The 26,571-nt window shown below is 42.3% G+C and overlaps 1 protein-coding gene across 1 annotated transcript in view; it reads left to right on the top strand.

Moving 5' to 3' along the window:
• MYOF (myoferlin) overlaps positions 1-26,571 on the top strand; it is a 175,569-nt gene that overhangs the window by 99,724 nt on the left and 49,274 nt on the right. Inside the window, exons 20-29 of the mRNA XM_052661026.1 lie at positions 5,515-5,692; positions 6,844-6,968; positions 9,146-9,252; positions 11,634-11,826; positions 13,310-13,465; positions 16,235-16,366; positions 18,244-18,407; positions 21,184-21,298; positions 22,875-22,980; positions 25,351-25,496. Of these exons, the coding sequence (XP_052516986.1) occupies positions 5,515-5,692; positions 6,844-6,968; positions 9,146-9,252; positions 11,634-11,826; positions 13,310-13,465; positions 16,235-16,366; positions 18,244-18,407; positions 21,184-21,298; positions 22,875-22,980; positions 25,351-25,496 (1,422 nt within the window). The remainder of the gene's footprint in view (positions 1-5,514; positions 5,693-6,843; positions 6,969-9,145; positions 9,253-11,633; positions 11,827-13,309; positions 13,466-16,234; positions 16,367-18,243; positions 18,408-21,183; positions 21,299-22,874; positions 22,981-25,350; positions 25,497-26,571) is intronic.

Raw genomic sequence — 26,571 nt, 5'->3', positions numbered from 1 at the left:
TTACCTATGTACCGCAAAGTGATTCATTTATACATATATTTATATATGCTTTTTAAAAATATTATTTTCCATTATGGTTTATCATAGGATACTGAATGTAATTCTCTGTGCTATACCATAGGGTATATATTTATGCTGTTGATGCAGTCCATGTGTAAGAGCTTACATCTGCTGACCTCCCCCTTCCACTCCATTCCTCCCCCAATCCTCTCCCCCTTGGTAACCACAGTCTATTCTCTATGTCCACGAGTCTGTGTTTTGTAGATAGGTTCATTTGTCTCCTATTTTACATTCCACATATAAGGGACATTATATAGTATTTGTTTCTCTCTTTCTGACTGACTTCTCTCTATGACAGTCTGTAGGTTCATCCACATCTCTACAAATGACCCAATTTCACTCCTTTTCATGGCCGAGTACTCTTCCATTGTACGTGTAGACCACATCTTCCTTATCCATTCCTCTGTTGATGGACATTTAGGTTGTTTCCATGTCCTGACTATTGTGAACAGTGCTGCTGGGAACAAAGGGGTGCATGTATCTTTTTGAATGTGGGTTTTTTCTAGATATCTGCCCAAGAGCGGGGTTGTGGAATCATATGGTAATTCTATTTTTAGTTTTATAAGGAACCTCCATACTGTTTTCCATAGTGGCTGTACCAACTTAGATTCCCACAAACAGTGTAAGGAGGTCCATTTCTCCACATCCTCTCCAGCATTTGTTATTTGTAGAGTTTTTATTGATGGCCACTCTGACCAGTGTAAGGTAGTGCTTCACTGCAGTTTTGATTTGCATTTCTCTAATAGTTAGTGATGGTGAGCATCTTTTCATGTTCTCATTGGCTAGTTGTATTTCTTTTTTTTTTTTTTCTTCCATTTTTAGTCTTTGGAGAAATGTCTAGGTCTTCTGCCCATTTTTCTATTGGGTTGTTTATTGTAGTCATGTTGTATGATATGTCTGTATATTTTGGAAATTAAGCCCTTATCGATTGCATCATTTGCAGATATTTTCTCCTATAGCTTATCTTTTTATGTTTCTGTTTTTATGGTTTCCTTTGCTGTGCAAAAGCTTTTAAGTTTGATTAGGTCCCATTTGTTCATTTTTGTATCCTTGGGAGACTGAAGGCATTGGTAAGAAAACACTGGTATGATTTATGTCAAAGAATGTTTTGCCTGTGATTTCTCCTAGTTTTATAGTGTTCTGTCTTATGTTTAAGTCGTTAAGCCATTTTAAGTTTATTTTTGTGTATGATGAGAGGGTGTGTTCCAGCTTAATCAATTTACATGCAGCTGTCCAGCTTTCCCAGCACCAACAGTTGCTGAAGAGACTTTCTCCCATTGTTGGCACATTCCCCTCCTGATTCCCTTCTTACTTTCTTCTATTTTCCCCTTTTTCCCTTTGTCCTACCTGGTTACATGGGGGCAGAGGTCTGAGATCTGCCAGCATTCAGTAGATACTCTGTTGGAACTGTTCTACATGTAGCTGCATTTTTGATATATCTGTGGGAGGTGAGCGTCATAGCCTACTTCTCTGCCATCTTGATCAGTCTACCCAAGTTTCTTTCAGACAGCAAACTGCAGTCACTGTCAGATGTTTTCAAAACGGTACTCAAGTGTAAAATAGAATTACCATGTGCTCTGCCATGCTTAGTCGCTCAGTCATGTCCAGCTCCGTGACCCCATGGACTGCAGCCCGCCAGGCTCCCTTGTCCATGGGGATTCTCCAGGCAAGGATACTGGAGTGGGTTGCTATACCCTCCTCCAGGGGATCTTTCCAATTCAGGGATCAAACCCAGGTCTCCCACATTGCAGGTGTATTCTTTACCAGCTGAACCACTAGGGAAGCCCAGGAATACTGGAGTGGGTAGCCTATCCCTTCTCCAGGGGATATTCCTGACCCAGCAATTGAACCGGGGTCTCCTACATTTCAGGTGGATTCTTTACCAGCTGAGCTACCAGGGAAGCCCATATGATCCAGGAATTCACTGCCGGTTATATACTCAAAAGAATCAAAAGCAGGAGCTCAAGTGGATATTTGTACAGCAAATGGATAGCAGCATTATTCACAGTAGCTGAAGGGTGGAAGCATCCATGAATTCATAAATTTATGAATGGATGAACAAAATGGTATATACACACTATTTTATTAATTTAACAAGGAGGCTAGGACTTCCCTTATAACTCAGTCCGTAAAGAATCTTCCTGCAATGTAAGAGACCCAGGTTCGATTCCTGGATCGGGAAGATCCCCTGGAGAAGGAAACAGCAACCCACTCCAGTATCCTTGCCTGGAGAATCCCATGGACAGAGGAGCCTGGCAGGCTATAGTCCATGGGGTCGCAAGAGTTGGACACGACTTAGTTGACTAAACCACGAAACAAGGAGACTCTGATGTCTTGTCAACCTACATTAAGCAACCAAAACTGAGGTTTGGCAATATTTCGAGATTAAGAAATCAAAGGACAACAAACCAGAAATATGCAAGTGGACTTTCCCAAATAATGCAACCACTTAAGCTACAGCCAATCAAATAATCTCCTTGTCTTCCTTCTGCCTGTGCTTTGTAAAAAGTTTTCCCTCCTGTCCTGGAGGGCTCGTAAGCAATTCCGGTTTTTGTTGCCAATTCCAATCAGTGTTTGCTCACATAAACACTTGAGTTTTTAAATATGTCTCAGCTTATCATTCAACAATACAATGAATTATTATTCAGCCTTAAAAAGGAAGGGAATTCTGATACATGCTACACCATGGCTAAACCTTGAGGACATTATGCTAAGTGAAATAAACCAGTCATGAAAGGACAAATACTGTTTGATTCCACTTACATGAAGTACTCCAGAGTTGTTAAGCTCACAGAGACAGAAAGTAGGTAGAAATGGGAGATTAATATTGAAGGATACAGAGTTTGATTTGTAAGATGAAAAAGTTCTTGTGGCTGGATGGTGGTGATGGTAGCGCAACAGTGTGAATGTACTCAACGCCATGGAACTGTGCACTTAAAAATAGTTAAGATGATGAATTACATTATGTGTGTTTTACCATAATTTTTTTTTAAGTTTTAAAAATAATTGGTTAAGTACTTCTGCAAATGAATTTCTGCATTCTTGCATCATACTAGGCAGAAGACCCACCCATGATGGTGATTCATTTTACAGAATTAAGGTCATGCATGGTATGAATGAAAAACAAGGGAAGGAAAATCAGTTCATAAATATCCTTCAGGCATGAAATAATTTTTACTAGCTTTTTAGAAGTGAAAGTTGTCACTATTCTGCTACTTAGATGGTGGTACACAAATGGGTAGAGAAGTAACTAATAGGGAAAAAAGTGCAACAACAATAGAGTCACCATTTGTCAAAGTAAGATAGCTACGTGACCTCCAAAACCCAAGGGACTACGGAACTGGGAGTTCCTTCTTTAGAGGTTTTTTGAACAAAACTTGCTATGTTGAGAAATTTGTCAAGCAATTTGAATATTATCATTTGTAGGTCCCACAGATTTGCCAGTGGAGCACACAGCCAATGTGGTTACTCTATAGTAAACATATGTTCTCATCTCCAAGCTGAGCAAGTATATAGAGACTTCTATAAGGAGTTCCAATAAGGACCCAGAACAGACTCTAGATGTGGACAAAATTCAATGGCAGAAAGCTCAAGACATAATGAAGCACAGCAACTTAAACCGTTTCATGTCTCTCTTTGACTGAAAAAAAAACAACAACAAGAAGTGTCTGAAGATCAGTGGTAATCTGATCCATAAAGAAGGCGAGATGCTATCTGAGCAAGGATTTAGGGCAGGATGGGGATTCAAGAGACTGGATGGGGATTCAAGAGACTGTATGTGCCCTAATGAAGGAAGGCCTGAAGGGCTCATGGTCATTTCTGCTAGGCTGATAGATACTCCACGTGGTCACTGTTGGCCCTATGTTCAACTCCCTCACACACGCATACACTCAGTAAGCCAGTAATAAAACAAGCAACAAATAAATAACAAATGTTGGCAAGGATGCAGAGAAAAGGGAAACCGCATGTACTGTTGGTAGAAATGTAAATTGGCACAATTGCTATGGAAAATGGCATGGTGGCTCCTCCAAAAATTAGAACTGCCATAGGATCCAGCTTCCTTAGCTGTGCAAAAGTTCATAAGTTTGATTAGGTTTCATTTGTTTACTTTTGCTTTTATTTCCATTGTCTTGGGAGACTGACTGAAGAAAACATTGCTGGGATTTACGTCAGAGGATGTTTTGCATATGTTCTTTTCTAGGCGTTTCATGGTGTCATATCTTACATATATAAGCCTTTGGGCCATTTTCAACTTATGGTGTGAGGGTGTGTGCTGACTTCATTGATGTGCATGCGTTCCAGCATGTGACTGTCCAGCTTTCCCAACACCACTTCCTGAAGAGACTGACAGTAAAAGTCTCACCACTTATGACTGCAGAGTTCCTAACAGTTCGAATTATTAGAAGTGTGTAAGTTAGATAGTAACGGTAGCCATGATCTCTCTACCTTCCCCAACGTAACTACTGTTAACAACTTGGTTTATCTTCTTTATTTGCATATTCTTTGTATATGACGGTATTAAAATATATATTTACTGGGTTCACTTAAAAATACCTTTTTAAAAAAAAAAAAAAACCTTTTTTCCCATGTTTGTGCATATGTATCTACCTAAGACCTTTTATGAACTTTTGCTCCATTGCATGGTTGTTGATAGCTCAGTTTGTAAAGAATCCACCTGCAGTGCAGGAGACCCTGGTCAATCCCTGGGTTGGGAAGATCCCCTGGAGAAGGGATTGGCTACCCAGTCCAGTATTCGTGGGCTTCCCTCATGATTCAGCTGGCAAAGAATCCGCCTGCAGTGCGGGAGAGCTGGGTTCGATCCCTGGGTTGGGAAGATCCCTTGGAGAAGGGAAAGGCTACCCATTCCAGTATTCTGGCCTGGAGAACTCCATGGACTGTATAGTCCATGGGGTCGCAAAGAGTCAGACATGACTGAGCAATGTTCAGTCTCTTTCATGAATGTAACATAATTTGCTTAACCAGTGGCCTGTTGTTAAACATTTGTATTGTTTTCATTTTTTTTCTCTATTTCAATCAACTCTGGAAAGAACATCCTGGTGTGTCTATCTTTGCCCTCTGTGTGAGTAAGAGGGGAATTGCTACGTCCGAGAACATTCTCCACTGCCGTTTGTTAATTGTACTTAGTCACTCAGTCCTGTCTGACTCTTTTGTGACCCCATGAACTATAACCTCCCAGGCTCCTCTGTCTATGGGATTCTCCAGACAAGAATACTGAAGTGGGCTGCCATGCCTTCCTCCAAAGGATCTTCCCAACTCAGGGACTGAACCCACGTCTCTTTCATTGGCAGGTGGATTCTTTACCATTGAGCCACTATCCCCTGGCATTTAACTCAGCACTAATTATCAGGGTTAGAATCATATCTGCTAGAGTTCCACGTGTAAATAAGAGCAAAAGGAGTTTCTCTGAGCCTTGTGTCTGCTGGTGCTTTGCAGAAATATCAGCGAAGGCGGAAGTACAGCCTGTCTGCTGTGTTCCATTCAGCCACCATGTTGCAAGACATTGGCGAAGCCATTCAGTTTGAAGTCAGCATCGGGAACTACGGCAACAAGTTTGACACGACTTGTAAGCCTTTGGCATCAACCACTCAGTATAGCCGTGCTGTATTTGATGGTAAGACTGACGCTGGCTGTCTCTCCTGCACATGTTTACAGTGGGTGCACCACAGGATGAGAAACACGCAGTGCATTCTCTCTCTGGCGGGTGTTATTCTCAGCTTATGCATAGTGGAAAGGTAGAATGCAGAAGAGAGGTGGCTGGAGTTTAGACGCAGACCCTTTTCCAGGGGCTGAATCTCAAGGCCTCTCCCATGTCCAATTTTAACACTGGCTCTGTTTTGTAAGTCATAAGATGGCAGCTAGCTGAACACTGAGCCTCCCCTAAAACAGCTCCTGCCCCTGCCCACCTCTGCCCTGCCTGGCCCCAAATTGCTTTCAGTTTGAGTAGTTGAAGTGGATGGAAAATCAGCTTCTGGTCATTGCTCTGTTTCTCCCCAGCACTATGACCTTAGCACATCACTTCACTCTATCCCTCCTCTCCTCTAGAGTTGCCATGAGTATTAGATAGCTATATTCAAACAAACATGGATGGAAAATAGTCCCTGCTTTTATAGAACTTACATTCTAGAGTATAAAATAAATCATAATTGAAGTCAGAGTATGAGAATGACCTAATAAAGATGTGGACAAATGGTTCGAGAGTACACAGAAGGGAGTGAGAAAATCTGATCCAGTGTCTCAACAGCGTTGCCACAGTTTTTAGCTATTTTTTATGCAAGTAGTGTTAAGCTAGAAAATGTGGGCTAATCTTTATAAGGCTCTGAGCAATACCAAATTCCACGTATCCAACTAAGGTTTTTAAAAAACAGAAAATTCTTTTTTCTTGTTCCATTCCAAAAAAATATTTGCTTAGGATAACCGTTTTCAGGGACAAACACATATAATCTGATCTCTTATACTCCGTTTTCTGCTACCCTGTTATGTCATTATCCGTGATGCTCAGATGCATGGTCCCAAATCACCGAAAGATCCTGAGAATATTTTGCTAGGTTTACCAGGGCCTTTTAGAGAGACTTTTCAAAGCAGGCTGCACAAATACGGACTTTTTATTTATCCCTCAGTTGCTTAATTAAATAAAATGAAAGAATCAGACTACTCCAGACCACACCCCCAGGCCTATGATTAACCAAGCAGTCCACTTTGTACATCTCTTCAATAAATGTGTTAAGTGTCCAGTGTTCACAGACCCTCAATATTCTATACCAGGAAACTACTATTACTACTTGCCTTGGGCCCACTCGAAGCCAGTTGTTACACTGACTTCCTACTGGGAGGATATTAGTCATCGCCTGGATGCTGTGAACACGCTCCTAGTCATGGCAGAAAGGCTGGTGAGTTTCTTTTCTACATTTCCTTTTCACTAAACAGGATGACTTGTGTATTAGTTAGAATGCAGGTTAGAATGCAGTTAGGTACTGAGGTGGTATCTGAGGTACCACAAGACCTCAGAATATAATGGTAAGCAAGATGAACACTGTCTCCTTAGCAACAGTTGAGGTAGGTAATCTGAGGCTGGTATGGAGGTTCAGTGGTACTGGGACACCCAGGCCCTTGCCCCCTCCATCTGTTGCTCTGCTATCACTATGCATTTGCAAGGGAGAAGCAGCTCACCACTACACCACCCCTGCAGTCTGAAGGAAGGGGGAAAGAAAGGGAGAAGATGACCCAGGCTCTCCCCTTCAAGGGAAAGACCCAGAAGTCACACACTTGATTTCTACTCATTTCCCACTGGCCAGAATCCAGTCATGCAACCACACCTTACTGCAAGAGAGTTGGGAAATGCAGTCTCAGGCCTGTGCAGGCGTATGTCCCAGTGCAAGTTCACTTACTGCGGAAAAGAGAGGATGGATGTTGAAGCAGAAGGGCAGCTCACCCTTTCTTCCATAATTTGTATGTGGAATGTGGTGGAGAATGGTTCATTCCAGTAGAAATATCGCAACCCTTAGAGCTTTGCTGTCAAACCAGTAAAAATCCCTACTGTGGAAGAAGTGGGTTCAGAGGACTTTCTTGTTGCAGGTGGGAGAGTTCCCTCTGGTGGGAACTTGCCTAGATGTGACATCTGTGGTTAGCCATCTGGTTGATGTTAATGAGAAGAGGAAAACATGGTTGGGATATTTCTAATAAAGTCAAAGATGCTCAGTTATTTCTGTCAGGTACTGATAAAATCCATCTGGTATTAGTGTTTTGATTTCCAAATTATATGAATACTAATTTGTCTAAGATGTTCCAACCTCTGTCAGCCTTGTACCATGATGCGGAGGGGTCCTGGAATATACTTGAGCTAAGACTCCATGGCAAAATCTGAAAATGTTGTTTTATGCTTCAAAGACAATATTGAAGAGAACTGTACATTTAACTTAGGCATAATTGTCCACATAACAAAGTTACAATTGATACACAGTGTGGTTGTGGTGTTAATTTCCAAGTTTCCTTCTCAAGGGACTTGGTGGGAATTGGTCACACCTCTATTCTAATTAAGCTTTGGGTATTTCCAGCTTTTTTCATCTTCAGTCTTTTCATCAGCTCTCTTCACTGTCCTAATTCCATAATAATCTGGACAGGACGGTGGATTTCCATGGCCAGACTTTTGGGGACCATGGTGGGCTCTCCCTCAACGTCTCTGTTAGTAGATGCTCAAAGTGACACAATAATACGTTCTGGGTTTATCTTATACTTTCTGTGGCCCAACTCTGGAACCACAGTTTCTCTAAGGAGCCCTGGTTCCTTTTAGTGGCAGAGGAATGTAAAGAATAATATCTGGCAGGGTCCTGGAGTGTTCACTACTACTGACATGTCTTTGCTTCTAGGCCTTCTCAGCAGACAAACCACACATACATGTGTGTATACATACGCATATTTTGTATCTCTCAGTATACTGAATGCAATGCGTTTATAAGGATGACTTCAATTCCATTTCATTGATAATATTACGGGGTTTATTCTAGTCTTCCCTATTTCCATACTTATAGCTCCCTTCTCCAGCTTCCATTATCCTCAATATATTTACTCATTTGTTTAGTTCTCCATAGGTAAAGTACTGGGAAAAACAGATCTAATTAGAGTTTGATATACTTACGGTTCTTTCCTTCCTTCAAACTGAGGGAATCATTGTGCTCAAAAGTTACTTGGGCTAATTCAGTGTATTATGTTATTCATCTGAAATGTAGTTAGGTTCACTTGTTCGTGTTCTGCATTCCATTTTAGGGTTCCTTCCCCATCCTTGTTGGTTTTTCTTTTATTTACTTTCTGAATATATAAAATTTGCTTCATTTCAAAGGTCAAAGTTATAGGAAAAGGTTATCTTATTACTTTATATTATCAGTGTTGGTTTCATTTTGAAGAAAAATAGTGTTAATCTGTGGGGAACATGTTAAATGTAAAGGAAAAAAAAAAACCTTTCATTTTTCTGTTAAATCTTTTTGTGTATTTTTCTCGAAAATAAAAGTTAAACCTTTGTTGGGTATAATGCACAATTACCAATTCTTTCTCCCCTCTCCATATTCTTCAGCAATCAAACATAGAGGCTCTAAAAGCAGGGATACAAGGTAAAATTCCTTCAAACCAATTGGCAAAAACGTGGCAGAAGCTCATCGATGAAGTTATAGAAGACACAAGGTACAGTGATCTTGTACTCTAGAATCCCCAGCTGTGCTCCCCTCTCTTAAACTGTAAGATCAGAAGAGTCTCCAGAATTTTCTAGTGTTTGCCAGAAAAATAATTTGAATCAGCCAAGTTTCTCAAAAGGAAAGAGTCTGTGAATCACCAGCAGGAAAAGCTCTGCTTTCTGCTGGTGGCAACTGTAAAGCTGCGGAGGGAGGCTGAAGCCCCCCTCCAGGAAGTCGTCCCAGTGCAGCCGCAGGGGAAGGGTTGGGCAGTGGGGAGGGCTGGTCTGTCTGGCCTCTGCCTCCAGGCAGCTCTGGTGTGCCCACCACCCCAGGAAAGGTGACTCCTGGCTCCCACAGAGAATGGGATCTGATGGTGGGGCATTGATTTTAGAACCATTTAGAACAGCGTTCTTAATTCATAAACACATTTTCAGAAACAGCGGTTTTACTCTACTATCAGATGCCTAATGAGTCCTCTGGCCAAACCTGCCTTAGGTGAAGCTGGAGAACCTTTATGACTTGGGGAAACTGTTCAGATCTGTGGGCATTTGGAAATCAAAGGCGGAAGTGATCATTCTGAACTCATTTTAAATGTTGGCCAATTAACAGGGAAGTCCCAAAAGAAAAGCATATTGAGTATTTCGGAACTTAAGCTCGTAAGCCGGGGCTGTCCACCCGCCCCCTCCTCGCCTCTGAGCGAACGCCTGAACACTGTCTCCCAGTCTCCTTGCGCCCTCTAGTGGTTTGGCGAGGTAATTGTGATGCAGCTGAGATTAAAGCGCAGCTGGAAGCCTGTTTAAATGCAGAGAATTTATATCTGGGTCCTAAGAGGTCATCTCTTCCAATCTTCTTATTTTGTCTACAAAAGAGGCCCAAGAAACAGAAGCCCAAGGAGGTGAAGTGACTCATCTGAGGCCTGGAGTTGGGTTTATTAACTTCTTTTCCTACCATGTGTTTCCCACTGCCATATCTATTTATTGAACATCTTATGTGTGGCCTTTGAACTACAGCTTCCATCTATATTTTTGCCTCAAAGAATCATTTCTGGGACTTAACCCTTCTAATTTATTGCCATAATTACCAGTGAAGCCAAACAATAACATTTGGTAATACCTTTCATGTAGAAAATGCCTATGAATTTCAAGGCTTGTTGAGCAAAACACAAAAATATCTATTTATACTTCTTCTTGAAGAATCAAATTGGATATGTTTTAACTTTAGGAAATCTATGTTTAGGGAAGTCAGCTAGGATTTCCTTAAGAGTCTGGGTGAAATTCTAACCAATGAAAGTTCTAGGTAGAGACAGTGAGAGTAGAATTTCCTGGAACAGGTGACAACTTCACTTTGACCCCATCAGCAGCCCTGGTGAGAGGGAGGCCCTGGCAGAAAAAGGCTAATTATGGCTCCAGCTCAACTGTTCTAGTGGGAGCTTGACCTATACAAGGGGTTCTTGCCTTTTTAGGAGGGAATGGGCCCCTTTGATTATCTGATGAGATGAGAGTGATGATGGCAGCATCATTTAGACTGTGTGTGTGTGTGTGTGTGTGTGCACGCACATGCACTCTCAGTCGTGTCCAACTCTTTGAAACTCCACAGACTGTAGCCCACCAGGCTTCTCTGTCTATGGAATTCTCCTCGCAAGAATGCTGGAGTGGAGTGGGTTGCCATACTCTGCAGTAGACATTGCTCAAAAGGCTCGCCATATATTAATTTACTTACTTCTCACCACAACTCTAAAGGTAGATATTATTTTCCCACACTTGAGGATAGGAAAACAAAAGATTCAGTAACTGGTCAACATCACAAAAGTAGTAAATGATGGCGCCAGGGCTTGTACCCAGATATTCTTCTCTAAAGCCTCTGGTTTTCATCGTGATGCCACCTTTATCATGATGTCACACTGCATGCCAACCCAGACAGACACTTTTCTTTATAAGTTTCAGGGAGTCACAGACCTCCAGAGGCCTCCCGCAGACTGCCTAAGGGTGCATGGGCCCTAGGTTAAGAAGTCTTCTGCTAAATAATCTCCAAATGTCCCTTCCTTCTTCATTTTGTGGGTCTGTACAGTGATCATAGGAAGCAAAAGAAGGGAAGGCCAGTTCTTCGCAGCTGTTGCTTCTGTTTCCATCTTCTTCCCAGTGATTCCACAGGCCTTGGGTCAAACCCAAGGAATTGCTTTGATATTTCATCTCCCTGCATGCCCATGTCTGTCTGGCAGGTCTGCTCTGCCAAGGCCATGTACATTCACCTTCAGCTTTACTGTGGTCACTCTTGTAGAGTCTGTTAGGAAATTGGTGTGGTTTCCAAGATTGAAACCAATTGTAAATGAATTTGATAGTTCTGAAACCCAATAAGCCATTCTGCATATTCTATTTTGTTTTCCCATTTTAGATACACGTTGCCTCTCACAGAAGGAAAACCTAATGTCACAGTTCTCGATACTCAGATCCGAAAGTTGCGATCCAGAGCTCTCTCTCAGATACATGAGGCAGCTGTGAGGATGCGGTCTGAGGTCCCAGAGGTCAAGTCCACATTGGTGGAAATCGAGGACTGGCTCGATAAATTAATGCAGCTGACTGAGGAGGTAGGGCTTTTAAACTTCATCTGATATGGAAGTGGGATTCCGCAGAATGGCACCAGGGGTAGAGATGGTGGTGGGAAAATCTAGGACATTATCTTAGACATTGAACAGACGTGATGGATGATGAAATCAAGGAGTTATTGGACTGAGATGCTAATGGATAAACATCACCGAGGTCAGGGTAGAAGAATTTTGAGTTGGTTGTCCTGGAAAGGTCTTCATAATGGACACGCGGTCATTGTCATGGTACAATCAGAGAACATTTCAGTTAGAGTGATACAGTAGCGGATCTGTGTAGTACCTTTGGTTGGGACCAAGAAGACCTGGCTTTGAATCCTGGATCTACCATGCCTAACTTCGGGCAAGGTATTCAATCTCTCTAAGCGTCAGTTTTCCCATAGATTAAATGAAGGGAATTTCCCTGGTGGTTTAGTGGTTAAGAATCCACCTGCCAAGGGGACACGGGTTCGATCCCTGGTCCAGGAAGATTCCACATGCTTCAGAGCAACTAAGCCCATACTCCACAGCAACTGAGCCTGAGTGCCACAACCCCTGAAGCCTGTGCACTCTAGAGCCCATGCTCCCTAACAGCACAATGAGAGAAGCCACCACAACGAGAAGACCACGCAGCGCAACAAAGAGTAGCCCCTACTCGCCCCAACTAGAGAAAAGCCTGCACGTGGCAATGAAGACCCAGCGCAACCAACAAGAAAAGAAAGACATATTTAAAATAAATAAATGGGGGGGAAGTAGTACTCCGTTTCCAGCACTGCTTAACCAAGTTAAAGAAGATGAAGAGTGAAAAGGCCTTGGGCCAGTGTGGGGCACACAGTGAGTGCTGGATTACTGTCGGCGGCCACTGACCTCTGTGGGTTGGAAGGACAAGGGAGCAGGAGGCTCCTCCCTCCTGACCCCACAGATGGGGAGATACAGCGCAAGTGTAATACATTTGTGAGTAGAGGTACATTTGAAAAACACGTGATGATAGGACATTTTTATTTTTCACTTTCTATGCTTTGTTACTTTCAAAGTTTTTTATGGTGAACTTATATCAGCTTTAAAATCAGAAAAAAAGAGGTTTTAAATACTTACGTTAATACTGCACATTTGGAAAATGTCGGATTGTGAGGTAGAGATGCTCTGTCTATGCCCTGTGAAATAGACGAAGCCTGTAACCCCTTGACTGCTGTGGACGTCTTTCTTCAAATGATGGGAGAGTAAAGGGGGTATTTCACACAGTTTCTCTGTCGAAAGGGCCTTTGGCAGGTGAAGGCCCTCTGCTTCCCTCTGTTCCCTTTAGCCAGTCACAGGCCAACAACCTGTGGTCCTGGAAGCCAAGGGCCTCGGAAGAAATTTCAGCAGCGCCCTAGCCATGCTGTTTCTTTGAGAAATGGAGCCCTGAGGGTCCAGCCTGCAGGCTCTGCGGTGTTTCTGCATTTAGACTAACTCCAGCTTTGCTTCCTGTTCCATCCCCTCCTGTGACCAGCCTCAGAACAGCATGCCTGACATCATCATCTGGATGATCCGGGGAGAGAAGAGATTGGCCTACGCACGCATTCCCGCACATCAGGTTTTATACTCCACCAGCGGTGGGAATGCGTCTGGGAAGTACTGTGGGAAAACCCAGACCGTCTTTCTGAAGGTATGGCTTCCTCACTGTGCAACATGAAGTACTTGAGTGCAAAGCCCATGTTCCCAGGAAGGGCTGTTTTATAATTTGCCAGCCACTGAATGGCTAGGGCCATCCTGATCCATTTCAGCTTCTTCTGGTCCTTCCTCTAGGGTGGTAATTACCAGAGTGGCCTGAGGTCTGCAGGCTTCAATCAAGGACACTTCCGTAGAGGTCTCTGTGACACTAATGTTAATATGGCATTGTGAATGCTTTGCTTTCTGGCATGAATTTTCCACTTCTAATGTCTCTTGTGAGGCAATGCCACTCTTGCCTTTCCTGCTAGTGAGTGTTTGGGAAGCAGAAAAAAACAAAGGTAATATAGGTGGTCCATGCAATCTATGCTCTAATCAAATGGGTCCTTAAATTGAAAAACCTCTGAGAATTACTACTTTAGGGTTGGGGTTCTGAACATATTTGGAGACTTGGACTCCTTTAAGAGTCTGATGAAAGCTACTGGCCCTGTCTTCCAAAATAACACACATCTCAGATGCCTCCAACATTCTGCATATGATTCAGGGGCTTTATAGAACCCATCAATTCATCCCAGGACCCTGGATTAAGAACTTCCCTTGTGTGCATAAGAAGAACCAGAGGAGGCTGGAGATGGAAACAAAGAGATCCAAATAGTTGCCAGATACAATTTTGACATCCCTCTCCCTTCCAGACTCAGCCTGAGTTCCTTAGAATATCAAGAACAGGGGAAAAATCGAGAGAGAGAAAAGCAGTCACGGGAGAATGTTCCATTAAAACAGGGAGATATCTGCTAACTTTTAATAAATGCACTCTTTGCTCTTTAATCAAGAGGGTGAAAATAGAACCAAGGTGATTATCTTGTTTCAAGTGTCTCTTGGTGGAATAAATTTTACTTAAGATAGAACCACAATTATAATTGACCTCAGCACTGCATGGAAGCAAACTGATTAATAAATAAAACTTCACAGCGGGTGGAAGAGGAGGCAGAGTGGTATTCTCTGTATTGGGTTTTACAACTCAGTGGATAAACAGTAAAGTGCTTTTTAAGAGAATGTTGTATATATGTATTGATTTTGTTAATACTCATTATCCAGTTTAGGTAGCCATTTAAGTCAGTAGTATTTTTTTGTTGTTGTTGGTCTTGAGACCTCTTTTCACTCTCAAAAAAAAGAAAAAAAAAATCACTGGAGACCCCAAACAGCATCTGTGTACATGCTTCTGCTGCTGCTAAGTTGGCTTCAGTCGTGTCCGACTCTGTGCGACCCCATAGATGGCAGCCTACCAGGCTCCCCCATCCCTATCTACCAATATTTACTGTGATAGAAATTAAAACTGACATTAAAAAGTATTTATCTATTTTAAGATAACTATAATAAATCCATTATATTTTAACAAACTATATATTTTTATAAAATATAACTATTTCCTTTTAAAAATCAGAATGCTGAGTGATACTGTTTTGCACTTTTGCAAACCGGGCTTCACAGAAATATAACTGAATTCTCAAAATTGCTTCTACATTTAGTCTGATGCTCTGAATTGCTTGGTTGAAGTGTATGAAAAGAATCTGACCTCACATATTATATGTATTTGGAAAAGGGTGGAGTATTTGAATAACTTTTACAGATAATTGTGGGTACTTATCTTTGATACAACACCAAACTCAAGTGGTAGCTTTTAAAAGATTAATTGCAATATGGAAGCTGAAACCATATCAGAGAATTTTTCATTCTCTGCTACATTAAAATCCATTGGTCTACCTTGTACTTTGAATGGCTCTTTTACCCATGCCTGGTTTTTGTAACGTAAAGCTTTTACCATTTGGAAAATATTCGTTCACTGAGTTAAGCAAATTTTCCCAGTGTTGACACATTTCATCATATAATAAAAAGTCACATTAATATCACTTATAATTAAAGCTCTGATGTACTGGGATGCTGTTAGGTTCACCCACTAAGGCAGAAACAAACTTTCCAAAATTCTAATTTTTAACTTGAAACCTTGAATTTTATCATTGGCAAGAAAAGAAAGTCACTTATTGTCCTTGACGTGACAAAGCTCACTTGTTTATGTTCGAGAAAACATCTGCCCCACATCCAAGTATGAATAACCATATTGGGTAGCCAATTGCTGTTTCAGAAAGAAAAGCTATTCCGTTTTAAAAAAAAAGTCTAGTTCAGTTCACAGCTCGATTGCATAAGAATCTTTTCTCAAAACATATACAAATACACAGCGGAATTTCATCATACAAAATATTAAAAAAGACATGTATTTGGATATCATGATTTAGGATTAGCCATTTTTACCGCTTTATCAAAGGAATTCATAAGTGAAACTGGCATCTTGTTTTTTTCACTGAGAGTGATGAAGAAAACTATTACTACCAGTACAGTTTGGTGTTGCTGCCTTGATTCCTGCTGCAGAGCTTGGAGTCTTATCCACGCTTGCTTTTTTCTTTTTTTTTTTTTTTTACCCTCAGTGCAAATGTCAATACAGTGAAAAAAGCAAGTAGCATCCTAGTATTATTAGGAAAATAATTTTGACCTCATGAGCCTCCTGGAAAGATCTCAGGGACACCCAGGCGTCCCTGATTTAGTTGTTATTTTAATCTTTGTAGACGGGTCATTTGGAAATATTTTAGCTGCACAAACAAAATTAGACTGTTGAAAACAATGATTAGACGTCCAGTCTACTTTTGTTTTCAGCTTAATATCACAGTCTGTGCTGTGCCTGGCATAACGGCTCATGTTATTATACATCTCACAGTATCCACAAGAAAAAAACAACGGACCAAAGGTGCCTGTGGAGTTGCGTGTGAACATCTGGTTGGGCTTAAGTGCTGTTGAGAAGAAGTTCAATAGCTTTGCAGAAGGAACATTCACTGTCTTTGCTGAAATGGTACATCATTATCTTTTCCTTTTTGTGGGGGACCACTGTTATGTTTCAGTTCGGATGTCAAATCAACCACCAGCATAATCGCTAACTAAAATTCCATCCAACAGCCCTTCACTAAGGGGGCTGGGAATGATTGACTGGAGGTCTTTGTTGGGACACCCCAGTGTGATTCACACACAAGCACCCCAGGAGTGAAGAATGCTTGAGGGGTGCCAACCTTGAGAAGCCTGCTTGGGGTCTGTTTTCTGCCATATAGCAAAGTGTCTGGAGTCTTTAAAATATAGAAGATTCATTCCTCAGAGGGGTTTGCCCAGGGGCAAAGAAAATACTGCCTGAATACTTTAAAAACAGTAAGAGATAATTTGTAAATCCTTCACTGGGTTAAAAATCCACTTAGTTTATCCAAAGTCTCATTAGAGTTAAACCCTTGAAACAATTTTCACAAACTGTTAAAACTAACTCCACTTTTAGATGTATTTCTTTTATTCAAAGTGCTTATTGATATAAATGTATTAGATATAGTCAGTGGATGTCTTCTGACAATTTTCCGATGAGTTCCATCCTTTTACAGATGGGCCTTCATGCTCAAATGATTGAGGAGAAGACTATCTTCATTCTAGCTAAATTGTAATTGTGTTTCTACTATACTGTACCTGACTGCTGGTTCAGGATTGTAGCTCTGACCTTCTCGCTGGGCAAGAAAACCCATAGCCGTCTTTTAGTTTTGCTTTTCTTTACCTGGCACATAGTAGGCTCCTGAAACTGAAAGTGAAAATCGCTCAGTCATGTCCAACTCTTTGCGACCCCATGGACTATGCAGTCCATGGAATTCTCCAGGCCAGAGTAGCCTTTCCCTTCTCCAGGGGATCTTCCCAACCCAGAGATCGAACCCAGGTCTCCTGCATTGCAGGAGATTCTTTACCAGCTAGCCACAAGGGAAGCCCAAGAATACTGGAGTGGGTAGCCTATCCCTTCTCCAGAGGATTTTCCCAACCCGGGAATCGAACCAGGTCCCTCGCCAGGCCCCTACTCAAATGTCTTCCATCCTCCTTTAGCCAAAAAGTCCCCAGCTACTTATGTAAATCATGTGCTCAGTGAGCTCATCAGCAGACAAATGGAGATGTCAGCTTAGACCCAGAGACTCTCACCACTGGCAAATCTCAACCCTCTTTATGGTTTACATAGTGTAAAACCGACCAGATTGTGGATTTATAAATCCTAACTTAGGAAGGAATGCCCTATAAACCTGGCTCTGCCATTGTCACAAAACCTGCTTCCAGAAAGGTCTTGGCCTACTCACCATACTCAAGAAGTAGTGAAGGCTCAGAACTTTTTGACCACGTAGAGGCTGGGTACTAAAGGACCTTCATGTTTCAGATGGGTCCTTTGTGCTGCCTAGAAAATATACCATTAATTCTAATATTGTTTCTGTGGGGAAATGTGCCCCATGTTCTAGGCAGCCGACTTATAAATAAACTTTTAGAAGACTACATGTTCATAAATTGAGGGCTTTTGTAGGTATCTAAAAGGTTCAGAGAACTATTTGGAGCCATTCAAAATAATGGTGGAAACAACTTGCGTGATATATCAGTGTTTACAAAGCACTCTCACAATCAATCATTTGTACATTTGAGCTTCAGAATACTCCTATGAGAAAGGGAATATTATCCTCAGTTTACAAATACGAACACTGAGTCTTAGAGAGATGAATGATTTACCTAAGGTTGCAAAATCAGTAATAGTCCAACTTAGGTCCATACCTTCTGAATATAAAGCTTTTTCACTTATTGTTTAGCCTAAGTCCTAGATGGACCTGAAAATTTATATGTTGGCTTTATTTCTTGCTCCCTGATTATGTTTCTCCAATTTCTTTTTAATAGTATGAAAATCAAGCTCTCATGTTTGGAAAATGGGGCACTTCCGGATTAGTGGGTCGTCATAAATTTTCCGATGTCACAGGAAAAATAAAACTCAAGAGGGAATTCTTTTTGCCTCCAAAAGGCTGGGAATGGGAAGGAGATTGGATAGTTGATCCTGAAAGAAGGTAAGTTTTCTATTTTCTGAGGAAAAAAGGATGGTAATGGTGTCTTTCCTGAGAAACTGCTAAATGAATCTTCTCCATCATCATTCTTGATCAAATTTATATAACACTCGCTGAGCAGAAGTAAGTCCACAGAAACTCACAGAAGCTTGAATGATGTCATCAATATTTCATAATAAAACAAAAAAATATAAAAAAGCACTTGGTACCAACATAACTGAGAACGTATTACATGTGAATGTGTCAAGCAATGTGTCATTTAAAAAAAATCTGGATTGCAATCCTACAAGATAGGTAGTGTCAAAAATCATGAAGAGCCTGAGATTTTTTATCTTCCTTGCAAGCTAGCTAGGTTACCTGCCACAATTTCATGGATGTTGGCAGGAGACTTTAGACTCCCAAAGCAGAGACAAAGGGCCCACTGCAAAGAGCAGTACCAGAGCATCAATATTTGTTCTCATTCTCTGAGCCCCAATTCCTAGAGGGTGACAAAAAAGGGCCAGGTGACAGTTGTACATGAAGAGGATTGTGTAACAGGAATCCTGAGCTTAGGGCACCCAAATCATTTATAATGTGTAGTAAGCATGCTGGCTCTTTGCTCTGGAGAGAAACACTGCATCTTTTGAGGTTGTTCCTCATATGAACATCCTTGAAAAGATAGTTTGTAACAAAAGTTGTGGAGCCTATGTTTAGAAATGCAAGACACACGCAAAGAATGCTGCTGCTGCTGCTGCTGCTAAGTCGCTTCAGTCGTGTCAGACTCTGTGCGACCCCACAGACAGCAGCCCACCAGGCTCCCCCATCCCTGGGATTCTCCAGGCAAGAATACTGGAGTGGGTTGCCCTTTCCTTCTCCAATGCAGGAAAGTGAAAAGTCAAAGTGAGGTCGCTCAGTCGTGTCCGACTCTTAGCAACCCCATGGACTGCAGCCTACCAGGCTCCTCCGTCCATGGGGTTTTCCAGGCAAGAGTACTGGAGTGGGGTGCACAAAGAATATCTCTCAACAAAAAGCTCCCAACAAAAAAACAGTGTTATCTCCACTTTAAAGATGAAACAGACATGGAGAGACTAAGTCACTTGTCCAAAGGCATACAGACTATGGCTGAGTGGTATAGACAGGGCTGGAAGCCAAGTCTAGCCTGGGTGCCAAAAGCAGTTCTAAACCAATATGCTGGAAGGTCTGCAGAAAACAGATGGCCCACTTTAAATGGATGGGTTGTAGGGTATATGAGTTATATCTCAAAGGCTATTATTCAAAAGAAAGAAACAGTAGAGGGGGCGAGTATGTGTCCCCTGGAGTCTGGAGGAAACCAAAGGGTGGTTTCTGAGTTGCCAAAAGCTTTGGAGCCAGAGTACTCTCTTCTTTCCACCTCAGGACAGCGTACTTACTTTTGGAGGAAACAAGCTCGTGAAGTTGGAGTTGAAGACCTCAAGCTAGAATTTGTTCTTTCTGTCCACATTTGCTTCCTATAAGCACACAGAATTAGGGAAGGAGGGAAAGAAGTGTGCTGGGTCTGGTCTGTTACGTATTTGCTTACAATTACTTTTAACCTTTGAAGGTCTTCCCTTGTGGCTCAGCTGATAAAGAGTCTGCCTGGATTGTGGGAGACCTCGGTTTGAACCCTGGGTGGGGAAGATCTCTTGGAGAAGGGAAAGTCTACCCACTCCAGTATTCTGGCCTGGAGAATTCCGTGAACTGTATAGTCCATGGGGTCGCAAAGAGTCAGACACAACTGAGGGACTTTCACTTTCACTTTTAACCTAAGATGGCCTTTGAGGGGGTAGAATTGGGGTTGCTGGTGAGAAGAAAGGAAATGGGATTTGAATTAGAAGGAAGGTTCGTGAGGACTGGAAAAGGCCAGGGGAACTGGAACTGGAAAGGCTGAAGGCCAGAGCCTGTCAGAGCTGGATAGGACCCCAGCAGTCAGAGAAGCGATGGAGAAGCCCAGCTTATACAAAGGGTGGGAACTTTTTGTTTTCTGATTTCCCTCCAGCACTTGATTCTAGGGGAGGATACAGCAGGGAAAAGATGTAGAGACAGTAAAAGGAAAAAAGAAACCTTAGTTGAGCAGATACCTGGCATAAAACTTAAAGCCAAAATTGGAACCTCTGTACTTTCTTTCCTCTGTGGGATTCCAAAACCAGGAGGAAAGTTGGCATGACAGGGAGGCAGTATAGATTTCTCAACTGGCCAGATAGACCCTGGAGTCTAAAATGACCTGGTTTGGCTGCCATTCCTCCCAAGGAACTATCCAGAAAACGTAAACCCCTCCCTTCAGTTTGTGTTACCTAGACCAAGCAAAGCCCGAGTGAAAGGTTTCCACACTTGGCTCATGAGACGGTCTCCATTCCATTTTTAAAACAGGAGGAAAGATGACTCTCTGTTCTTTTGAACTGTTAGCCAAGAGTCAGGCTGAGAAAACGCTGAAGGGCCCTGACCTGACCCAGCAACAGAAGCCAGGTCCCTAGAAGGAGCTGCCCACAACGGCTGCTTTCCCAGTCCCCACCCTAATTACTGAGCAGAAGCAACGCTGCTAATTTGAGACATTCTCTGTAATTTAGGTCTCCTTGTTCCAGCCGCCCTTCTTCAAAGGAATGTCAAAAGCTATTAGTACTAAAAGGAGTTTGGAGTGGGGAACCCAGTAGGGTAAGGGCGAGGAAGGAACAGGGGGCCGCCCCAGGGGTGTAGATGTTTTCCGGCCATTGGAAATAGCTGGGGTGGTCAGCGACCACCTTTGGTAAGGTTTCTCCTTTGGTAACACGAGCCTCTTCCCCCACAGCTTGCTGACCGAGGCGGATGCAGGTCACACAGAGTTCACAGATGAAGTGTACCAGAACGAGAGTCGCTACCCCGGGGGCGAGTGGAAGCCGGCGGAGGACACCTACACGGATGCGGTGAGCGCCTCTCCTGTGTCGGCTCCGAGAAACCATCACGAAGCACACGGCGGGGCTCCCCGCTCTTCTGCCCCAATCTCATGTTCTGAACAGTCTCTCCTTTATAAATTAAGCCTCCAAAGCAAATCCATAATTATTTCCTATAGAAAATACATGGAGCCTATTTTAACTAGGTATTGGGACATGGAGACCTGGGTTCGATCCCTGGTTTGGGTAGATCCCTGGAGAAGGGAAAGGCTACCCACTCCAGTACCTGGCCTGGAGCATTCCATGGACTGTATAGTCAGTGGCGTCGCAGAGTCGGATAGGACCGAGCGACTGTCACTTTCACTTTCAAAGTCTGGGTTGTGTGGGTTTTTTGTTTTTTGTTTTTTGTTTTACTGTATTATGTAACTAGCTTTTAAAACCATAAATTGAATTCTCGTGTCTTTGGAATAGTCAAACAGCATAAAAGTAATTATTCTCCTTGATCCCCATCGCCTACTTTGAGATAACCATTGAACCACTGATAGCAGTTTTCTGTTGCTATACAATAACTTCTTTTTTTTTACCCACCTGAATAGAACTGTGTCACAGGCACAGTTCCACAACTTGTATTTTTCACTTGTATTTTCATTATAATGTGTCTTGGACATCCTGAGTTTTTTAAAAAATTTCTTCAGAGTGTTGGATTATATGCACCCCTCTATAATTTAACTGATCCTCTCTTTGACATTTAGGTTTTTTGTTTTTTACAGTCTTTGTTTTTTATGAGTCAGGTGACAGTGACAGTGAACATCCTTCTACATACATTCTTATCCACTTAGCAAAGTTTGCCTGTAGGAGAGGTCCCTAGCTTGGTCAAAGTTTCAGTGCATGTAAAATTTTGACAAATATTGGCAAATCACTTTCAAAGAGGCTGTACAAATTTATATTTCCAGCAACAGAAGAGAGGACTTTTTTTCCTAGACACACACCATCCCACTTTAACATCTTTGTCAGTACATGAATAGATGGTCTCCTGGTGTTCAATTTTCACACTCTTAAAGTGAAGCTATTTTTCTGAGTTTATCTCCTTTATTTCCTTTACTATGTACTTCTTTTTCATACTTCTATCAGTTTGAATACAGAATTTGTCAATATTTTCACATAAACTTTGCTCAGTCTTACATGATTAGCATCTACAGCTTCCTATAGCATTATCCCGTATTTGAAAACACCTATTTTTCATGCTCTGTCCATCTCTGATGGGTTCTTCGCAATATAACCCCTCATAAGAGTTGCATCATTTCATAATACTAAGTTGAACCATATGAAATTGCTGATCTTTGACCATTTTTAACTTACAAAAAGTTTCCCGTGGTTTAGCATAACATATCGCTTAATAGTAAAAACAGAAAGTATTCTTTTAACAACGAGTTACTGTTTGGCAGTTGTGTATAGATTAGGAATTTTTCTGAAAAGATTGCCTATGAAGGTATCAAATTAGCATGTGAATCTCTAGTTAAGTGTGAGGAATCCTATCTCACATGTGCCTCTTATTTAACACTGTGGCTTCTTTCTCGTTGTTGTTTTTGTTCGTTTGTTTTTTGTAAAGAACGGCGATAAAGCAGCATCACCGAGCGAGCTCACTTGCCCTCCAGGCTGGGAATGGGAGGATGATGCGTGGGTCTATGACATTAATCGTGCAGTGGATGAGAGAGGTAACATTTCAGACCTATTACCCGACCACGGGCTCTCCAGCAATGCCTTGGTTAAAGTCAGGTTTCCATGGGAGGGAAGAGTTTCCCGTCTTCTGGTCTAAGACAGGAGGGGGGTCAGGTGTCTGGAAGACAAGCAGGTGCTTAGACAAGGGCAGGGTGGTAGGCTGTCAAGATACAAGGTGATAGGCTCCCAGGCAGCTGGACTTCAAGATGCCAGGGATCCAATGAGAATTTGGGAGGGGATTGGAGTTTCCAGTTTCTCTATTCTAACCACGCCATACCCTCGCTGGGAATGTCACACACTAACTCAGGAGCCCCCTGCCTTGGAAAGAAGAACTGCAGAATGCCTAAAAAGTCATCCTATTCAACAGTAAGGCAGATTGTTGACATAGCTTCTGCTAATGATGCTTATCCTTTTCTGTGGCTAGAAATCTAACATTAAATGGAACTAAAACATTTAGAATTGTCCAAAGAGAAAATTTGATTTTTAAATTTCTTCTGAAGAACTAGTACACAGAAAGAACTACCACTAATAAGGAAGATTTCAAATAGGTTATAAGTTTCTTGATCTGGATGCACATACCGGCCCTTCTAATAATAGTTAACGTTGTTGGAGTGCAAACTGTGTGCTGATCATGGTCTTCGTGCTTTGCTTGCATTATTTTGATTAATTCTTTTGAAAAAGGTATATTTTACCTTTATACTGGGGACGTTTGGCCCCCAGCAGATTTACCAACTTGCAAGAAACTTTATTTAAGTAAACAGTCTACACAAGGAGAAGCTAGAATTTGAACCCAGTCTGTTATTACACAGGCCATGCCCTTTATTACTGGTCCCAAATGCCTCTCGTAGTGGGCTTTATTCTTGTGTGAGGGCATGCTCAGTCATGTCTGACTCTTTGCAACCCCATGGACTATAGCCCACCAGGCTCCTCTGTCCTTGGGATTCTCCAGGCAAGAATACTGGAGTGGGTTGTCGTGCCCTCCTCCAGGGATCTTCCCAATGCAGGGGTCGAACCTGCATCTCCTCTGTCTCCATGCATTGGCAGGTGGGTTCTTTACTGCTGAGCCACCAGGGATGCCCCACTTTATTCTTCAGTTCAGTCACTCAGTCGCTCTTTGCAGCCCCATGAATTGCAACACGCCAGGCCTCCCTGTCCATCACCAACTCCCAGAGTTCACTCAAACTCACATCCTGGAGTCAGTGATGGCATCCAGCTATCTCATCCTCTGTCGTCCCCCTTTCCTCCTGCTCCCAATCCCTCCTAGCATCAGAGTCTTTTCCAATGAGTCAACTCTTCGCATGAGGTGGCCAAAGTACTAGAGTTTCAGCTTTAGCATCATTCCTTCCAAAGAAATCCCAGGGCTGATCTCCTTCATCCAAAGAAATCCCAGGGCTGATCTCCTTCAGAATGGACTGGTTGGATCTCCTTGCAGTCCAAGGGACTCTCAAGAATCTTCTCCAACACCACAGTTCAAAAGCATCAATTCTTCGGCGCTCAGCCTTCTTCACAGTCCAACTCTCACATCCATACATGACCACAGGAAAAACCATAGCCTTGACTAGACGGACCTTAATCAGCAAAGTAATGTCTCTGCTTTTGAATATGCTATCTAGGTTGGTCATAACTTTTCTTCCAAGGAGTAAGCATCTTTTAATTTCATGGCTGCAGTCACCATCTGCAGTGATTTTGGAGCCCCGAACAATAAAGTCTGACACTGTTTCCACTGTTTCCCCATCTATTTGCCATGAAGTGATGGGACCAGATGCCATGATCTTTGTTTTCTGAATGTTGAGCTTTAAGCCAACTTTTTCACTCTCCTGTTTCACTTTCATCAAGAGGCTTTTTAGTTCCTCTTCACTTTCTGCCATAAGGGTGGTGTCATCTGCATATCTGAGGTTATTGAGATTTCTCCTGGCAATCTTGATTCCAGCTTGTGTTTCTTCCAGCCCAGCGTGTCTCATGATGTACTCTGCATAGAAGTTAAATAAGCAGGGTGACAATATACAGCCTTGACGTACTCCTCTTCCTATTTGGAACCAGTCTGTTGTTCCATGTCCAGTTCTAACTGTATTCTTGGATGTATTCAATTTCCATGAATGTTGGAAAGTATAAACATGGAGGCCATGAACCCCATGGCCACAAAGGAAGCTTCTTGAGGAAGAATCCAGGGGAATAGGGCTTTATTCTGTTTGGCTGCACAAGAGTGAAAGGAGCAGTGGCATTCAATCAGGACAGTGGAGAATGTTGGGAGGGGGACAGAGAGTGGCTGAGTGTTTCCTGGAACTTTATTTAACTTTATTGACGAACTTTATTTGGCAAGCTGGCAAGTGCATCTCTTGGATAACCATTCACCAACTCTGTTCCAGGCTGGGAGTATGGCATTACCATTCCTCCTGATAATAAGCCCAAATCCTGGGTCGCAGCAGAAAAAATGTATCATACTCACAGACGCCGAAGGCTGGTCCGAAAACGCAAGAAAGATTTAACACAATCCACTTCGAGTACCGCAAGGGTAAGGAGCAGTGGGAGGGAGCAGGTGGCTCTTTCTTCTAGATCACTCAGAATCACAGTTAATCCGGCTGCTTCTACAGAAACCATTTACCTGAGACCCTGCTCAAGGGTTCTAAAAGTGTGCCCCTACCTCTGACCTACTGATGGAGGAACTCTAGGGCTAAGCCCAGCATTCTATGTTTCAACAACTGAGTCTTCCAGGTGATTCTGAAGCAGGCTAAATAATGAGAACCACTCAAGAGGCACTGATAGAAACAGAAAGTATTTTGGTAGCATATTGTAGTAGTGGCAGTAGCTCAAGGCTTTGAACAAGACATCTAAGGATTCAAATCCTGGCTTCATCTCCTTTCTCATCTGCAAAATGGGTATAATATCATACATCTATTTAGGGTATTATAAGCTTAAATGGAAGAATAATAAATTGAGTGGAACAATGATACTAATAAAAATAGTAAATGGTATGCTTTGTGTTCCTTCTATGATGGTAAGCACCGAATATATATCATCTCCAACCCACAAAATCTGCATTTCATTCTCATTTTACAGACAGTCCTCATAGAGGTTAAATGGATTTGCTTCAGGCCACCCACGTAGCTCAGTTGGTAAAGAATCTGCCTGCGATGCAGGAGACCCGGGTTCGATTGCTGGGTCAGGAATGATCCCATGGAGAAGGAAATGACAACCCACTCCAGTATTCTTGCCTGGGAAATCCCATGGACAAAAGAGCCTGGCAGTCTGTAGTTCATGGGTTCATAGGAGTCAGACACAACTTAGCAACTAAACCACTGCCACATGTCTAGTAAGTGATAGAGTGAACTCAGGCTAAGCTCATTCTCAACAGGAACTCTTTCTATTCCACAAAGTGCCTGACTTACAGTAGACGTGATGAAGTGGCTTTTTATTAGCCAGTGAGCTTCTCAGTTCTTCTGTGCTTCCAAAGATGGAACCATTCTCATCTTCTTATCATATCTTTTCTGCTAGCTCAGGACCTTGTTCCTAATAAATAATGGAGTAGAATGAATGAGCTGATGAAGGAATATTTGTTTTGCAATGAGCCCTATCCTGATGGGGTGAGA

Source organism: Budorcas taxicolor, chromosome 23 (assembly GCF_023091745.1).
Source record: "Budorcas taxicolor isolate Tak-1 chromosome 23, Takin1.1, whole genome shotgun sequence".
Classification (NCBI taxonomy): Eukaryota; Metazoa; Chordata; class Mammalia; order Artiodactyla; family Bovidae; genus Budorcas; species Budorcas taxicolor.
Note: the sequence above shows the minus strand (reverse complement) of the source record. Positions and strands in the feature narration are given on the sequence as shown.